The 6,328-nt window shown below is 53.7% G+C and overlaps 1 protein-coding gene across 4 annotated transcripts in view; it reads right to left on the bottom strand.

The window, feature by feature from the left end:
* Tarm1 (T cell-interacting, activating receptor on myeloid cells 1) overlaps nt 1-4,936 on the bottom strand; it is a 7,197-nt gene extending 2,261 nt beyond the window's left edge. For 3 of the 4 annotated variants that reach the window (XR_007343276.1, XM_048791650.1, XM_048791651.1), the window contains exon 1: nt 138-645. Coding sequence is in view for 3 of the 4 variants with exons in the window: in XM_048791650.1 (XP_048647607.1) it covers nt 138-600 (463 nt within the window). In the remaining variant the exon portion in view is untranslated. Of the gene's footprint in view, nt 1-137; nt 646-4,797 lie in introns of those variants that run through there. The other variant, XM_048791652.1, reaches the window with a different exon arrangement.
* Between the last annotated feature and the right edge of the window lie 1,392 nt (nt 4,937-6,328).

Raw genomic sequence — 6,328 nt, 5'->3', positions numbered from 1 at the left:
CCCCACTGTCTGCTCTGGATTCAGGACAGAGATGTCCCCTCCCACAGTCCTGGATGAAGCCAAGGGATCCAGTCCTGTCCCAGCCCCTCCCCAGATGCTCTGGAGATGACAGCCCAACCCCTCCCCCTCTTCCTCACCTCCATCCGTCCATCTGAGGGTCACCACATGCTCTTCTGGGCAACCCCTCCTCTCACCTGTGACCAAGAGCAGAAGGACATTGCTGAGCTGAGAGGTCACACCAGAGAACCCTCTCCAGAAGCATTCGCAGGTGTATGGCCCAGCACTCCGGGGTCCTAGCTCAGTGAGAAGAAACTCGGCCGTTGTCTTAGTGGGATCCAGTGGCAGCCTGGAATCCAAAATATCAGGTCCCTTTCTGAGAATGAATCGGATCCCCGGGACGGGGCTGGAGCACCGCAGAGTCACGTTGCTCTTGGCGGGGACCACCGAGCTGGGCCAGGCGCTGAGGGTGGGCTTGGGAAGGGAGCCTGGAAGGAAGCAGAGCTCAGGGCTGGGTTGCAGAAGCCCAGTGGGAGAAAGGGTAGGGCTGGGGACGTTCTCGCTCAAGGACCCGGCAGCGTCGGCAGAAGCATCACTCACCATCTCCTGGGGGGTCTCTTTGGCCAACACACAATCCTGCAAAAGAGTCTGTGAGGAAGAGGGCTGCCTGGAGCTGCCTGGAGCTGCCTGAGGCCCAAGCTCGTGCTGAGCCAACCCTGGCTCACACTCTGGATGCAGGTCCCGGGGCTGCGCGTGTGCTGCAGGGTCTCCTCCACCCCTCGCCAGCCTCCCGTGCTCCCACCTGCGCTCCCCGGGCTCCGACAGAGCCTCTGTTCTCATCTTCTATCCCCAGGTTTCACATATTCCCACCAATTCTGCCACAGCCTGGGGCGCAGTGTCCGAGCCCCCTGCCTTGACCCCAGGGGAGGGCTCCCTGCCAGGCAGACTGTTGGGGAGGATTCAGGCCTGGGGGACCATGACTGCTCCTGAGGACCTCAGGACCCTATGCTGGAGTAGGAATCTCCTGTAGACTCCCGGGACCGAACAGCCCTCACAGGCTTGGTACCTCGGGTGACGTGGATGAAGACGAAACCACTTGGTCATCATAGTTAGGAGCTGAGAGAAGTGTCCCTGCCCCCTGCCATGGAGGTGCTGTGACGGAGCAGCAGGAAGGCTGGTCTCTGTGTGGCCCCCAGGTCTGTCCAGGCCCTGGCTCCTGGTCGGCCATCAGCAGCACGTGTTGGCTGACTGGTGATACGCCCCATGATGGGGTTTGAGTGTGTCCCCTAAAGTCTCTAGTGCTGGAGGTTAGTTAGGTCCCCAGGGAACAGTACTGAGGTGGTGGCACCTTTGAGAAGCAATGCGATCACAGGGCAGCGCCTGTGAAGGTTGATGCCCTTCCCACAGGACCAGGCCAGCTCCCCGGCCAGCACACATGCCCCTTCTCTGCCAGGCAGGACAGGGCACTCTTGCCAGATGCCAGTGCCGTGCTGTTTGGACTTTCCAGCCACCAGGATGGGAGCTGCTCCAGTGTGGATCTGCAGCGTCCCCCCAGGCTCGTGTGCTGAGGCCTGGTCACTGGGGGTGTGCTCCTGAAGGGGTGATGGGGACCCTGGCCCCTTCCCATGTGTCTCCTTTTGCTTCCTGGCCACTGTGGGATGAGCAGCCTCCTCCACCGTGGGCTCCCGCCATGATGTACTGTACTGCCACAAGCCCAAGGCCACGTGGAACCGACCCTGAGCTGAATCTTCTGAAACAACAAGCCAGAATACACCTTTCTTCCTTCTAAATTGATTCCCTCGGGCACTTGATATCACCAACAGAACGCCCACTACAGCAGGAGCCACAGCCTTAGGTGATTTGCTACAGCAACACAAAGCAGACCGCCGCTCAGTTTTAGCATTCGTCATGTTTTACAAGGATGGGCCCGGGTGCTCCTGGCCACACCCCGTCTTCCTCCCTTGCTTGCGATACTGCACCATCATATCCACCTGCTGGGGCGAAGGACTGGCTCTTGGGGAGGGCTAGGGGAGCCAGCCTTTACTCGAAATCTGAAGGACTTCTGACCCAGTGTTTACCATGACTTCTTTTCATGTTTGGTGCCCTGTGTAAGCCTCAAAAAAATCCAAACAGATAGTCCAGAAAACACAACCTTGCCCACCCACAGGTAGCTGCACTTGTGGGATGTTCCATCAGGGTGGTCTTACCCTGGGCTGCCCACTGGGCTGGGGACCTGGGAAAGTCCAGGGCCCAGAGCCAACCCAGAAGCACGAGTCAGGATCCCTGGGATGGGCTCGGGCCCCGGGCACTTTTCCACATGCCCCTGGTGATTTGAATGAGAGGCAGGGGGGAGAACCCCACTCTAAATGAACCTGACCCGCACCTCTCAAGACTCGGACATCAACTGATGCAGAAAGAAACTTCTAAGTGAAGGTGTCTTGACACAGGTGACCATTCACAGTGGTCCTGCCCTAAGTGCCCAGACACGGGGGACTCGGTTCTGCCTGAGTGCCAAGACCTCTTTCAAATGAACATCAAGCCTGAGTATGGACACTATCATAATAAAGAGATTGGGCTGATTCAAAGAGATTTCCTCTTTTTCCTCCACTGCGGAGCAAACAGTTTTGTGTCTTAGTAGTAAAAGGAGGAAGTTTCTAGGCTTTTGTGCTAAAATTACATACAAGAATCGGTTGAAAATACATTTCATGTTTTAAAAAGGGAAGTAATAAATAGCTAAATGGAGGAAAATACCCAAGTGCCCGTCGACTGAGGAATGGATAAGCTAAAGGTAGTCCATCCTCAAATAGAATGTTATTCTCACACATACACTCACACACACACACACACACACACACACACACACGAACAAGGAAATGTCGACATGCCAGGCCATGGTGGGCAGACCTTGAGGACGTTGTGCCAGGGGGAGGTGCCAGGAAGAGAGGACATGCACGGTGCCCCTCCTACAAGATACCTAGACTAGGTAACTCATATGAACAGAAGAGGGACAGGAAAAGTTTGCATTTGGCAGTTTGGGGGACGTCTCTGCTTCTGCCACTTCGAGAACCAGCTCCTTGGAAAAAGTCCCATTCTAGATCTAGATCTGTGTCTATGGAGCTATATGTTATCCCACCTACAATGAAATACTATTCAGCCATAAAAAAGAAGGAATGAGATTTCCATGCAGACAGCCAGGGAAGCTCTCTCAAAGAAACAGTTGACGGAATCAGTCCCTAACCAAGTCAGAGACGGAAGAATAACAAAAAGTATCATCATTAGCCAGGCATGGTGGTGCACCCCTGTAATTCCAGCTCTCAGGGGTCTGAGGCAGGAGGGTGGCAAGTTTGAGGCCAGCCTGGGCAACTCAGCAAGACCCCATCTCATAAAAAAAAATCAAGAATCATTTTTGAGCACTGTTCACTCACACACGAACCTGTTAAGCTGACCTTGAAAGAGGAGGAAACGGAGTCCTAAGTATTGACACAGCGTCCTGACACCCTACAACTGGTGCACCCAGGAGTGAAGGTTCTGGAACCCTGCTACCTGCCCAGTCCCCCCAACACATCTGAACACCTCTTCCTTAGACAGGCCTCTCACAGAAGAAAAGCTCCGGGAACCTGAAGTTTTGGGGTCAAAGAATCAGAGTGACGGAAGGACCCCAAGGCCACATCAAGGCCAGGCGGCTTTCTTCAGGGCTTCGGGGGATCCAGCGCCACTTGTTTCTAAAGGTATTTTTCCGGGGTTGCATTCTGGCCCCACAGCTGGGCACATTCTGAACTACTCTAGCTCCTCAGATTTCTCCAGATCCCAGTCCCTTCCCATACCCCCAGGACACACCAAGGACCTCTTCTATACATGCCCCTCCCAGGGGACCTCCGTGGCTGTGTGGAAACATTGACCACGTGGCGTCAGACGGTCTTGTTTGGAAATTCAGTTTCCCTGAATCCGTGCAGTCCTAAGCAAGTCACTCTACATTGCAAATACAGATTAAATTCCTAAGCTGTAAAAGTGGACCGAGCTTGCTTTTGCAGGGCTCTTTAGGGGCTGGGGATAGAACAGAATGGTGTTCCCCAAGTATGGCACCAGTCCCACAGGTGTTCTATGCAATGATTTCAGGTGGGAGGAAGGGCGAGCGAAGTATCGAATCCTACCTGAAAACTCTGTTATCTGTGGGGCTGGGGCTGGGGTTGTGGCTCAGTGGAGAGCACTTGCCTGGCATGTATGAGGCCCTGGGTTCCATCCTCAGCACCACATAAATAAAAAATAAAGGTCCATCAACAACTAAAAAATATTTTTTTAAAAACCTGTTATCTGTTATCTTCTGATGTCTCTTGTATTACTTTTGATTATAACAGGAAGAAATTCCATTTGAAGCCAGCCTCTCTATACTGCCGTCATAGCTAACTGCCTCCTTAGAAAACAGCAGGCGGCAGGCTCAGAACCGTGGCCAGCAACGGCGCAGGGTCGGAACCCCGGACCTTGTTTCCTCTGCATCTTATCTACTTTCCAGTTACCTTCCGCTTGACATCGGACTTTAATTACGACCCTGATATAAAGTCTCTATCTTCAACACTTTTACTTACACAAAAGGCTGAGTGATATTGAGAAGACCAAAAACCCCGGGGCAGCCTGGTGCAGAGGCACTCAGCAAAACCAGGAGGTTGGCACGGGCTGGAGCTCGTGCCTCCCCTGCACCACCAAGATCCAGCTCTTCCCTGTGATTCCTCTCTCTATCCGTCCCCAACCTCTCACCACTAGGAGACTTTCTGCAGCCCCAGGGGATGGCCCCGGGACACTTACTCAAGCAGAGGAGGGACAGGAGCCGTGGGATCATGTCCGCCTGCCAGCTGTTCCAAGCGTCCTTCTTGGTTTTGCAGCCCACAGACCAGCCACAGCCTCCCTGACCCAGGAAGTGGCCTTGCAGTCCCTCCCTCCAGCAGGCACATCAGGAAGCATGCTGATTTCAACACGGTCCTCACACACCCGCCTTCAAGGGCCTGACTCACAGCAAACCCTGCTCGGCCTCAGTCGCACGTCGGGCCTCCGACTGGAAACCCCCAAAAGCTTAGCACTAGGGCCTGCAGAGTTGGTCCCAAGGAGGTGCAGGCACCTCGCTCTTGAGAACTCGGCATTCTGCACACATGAAGCCACTCGATGCCGGCTAAATCGTCCTGCCCTCACACGGGCCCGTCAGGGCGTCTCGCTCAGGAAGATTCACAGAGCCCAAGGGGACTTTCCACCCACAGGCCACACCGGTGAGTGCAGAAGGCCAAGGCGGACTTGCTTTGGCTTTGCTTTCGGGTGGCGTGAGGCTCAGAGGTACAGTGCTCGCCTAGCACACATGAGGCCTTGGGTTTGATCCCCAGCACCACAAAAATAAAATACGTAAACAAATAAAAAAACATATTCACTTGAAACTTTCATTTGAAATTAGGTAAGGATTATTTCGACTCTACTGATGTCCCCTGTGTCTTTCTGATGCCCCCTTCTGCCCCCATCTTATTCCTCTCCAGCTTCCACACATGAGAGCAAACGTTGGACCTTGACTTCCTGAGTCTGGCTTATTTCATTCAGCATGACGTTCTCCAGTTCCTTCCATTTACCAGCAAAGGACGTGATTTCACTCTTCTTGATGGCTGGGTGGAGCTCCATTGTGTATCTAAGCCACGTTTTCTTCACCCACTCACCTGTTGGTGGGCACCCGGGATGAGTCCACAGTCTGGCCATTGTGAGTTATGCTGCTATAAACACTGATGTGGACATCGAGAGGGAGGGAGGAGGGACGGGAAAGGGGAGGGAGAGTGGGATGAATCCAACAACCCATGCTATGTGCATATGTAAATATACTACAGGGGATGCAGAAAGCCCAATTAAAAATAAATAAATGAACAAGTGAAAGGAAGATCAATAGAGGAAGGAGGGGGGGGGAGGGAGGAGGGGAGGGAGGAGGGACTGAAATCAAATTCTATACGTGTATGATTTTGTCAAAATGAACCCAACTCCTGTGCATCTCTATAATGCTCTCTAATTTTTAAGAGGATCATTTCTGATGTCCGAATAGAGATGCGCCTGGCAGTTCACCAGGATACCATTTGACTTTCCTTTCCATCTGCTTTCTGTAGCAAGCTCCTGCGCAGGAGTCCGCGGGCAGGAAGGACGTTAGGGCCATGAGAAACACCGCTGCCGAGGACACGCCACCTCCCGGGCCACATCCAGAATCCAGCAGGGATTCCCAAGGGGCGCAGCGCGGGCGAGGGAGGGGGGCTAGGAGATGATGGCCAGAGGCCAAAGCCTCGGTTAGCCGGGTGGGAGGCTTTTCCTTGATATCTGC

This window comes from Marmota marmota, unplaced genomic scaffold (genome assembly GCF_001458135.2).
Source record: "Marmota marmota marmota unplaced genomic scaffold, marMar, whole genome shotgun sequence".
NCBI lineage: Eukaryota > Metazoa > Chordata > Mammalia > Rodentia > Sciuridae > Marmota > Marmota marmota.
The sequence above is the reverse complement of the archived record's forward strand: the minus strand, read 5'-3'. Positions and strand labels throughout refer to the sequence as shown.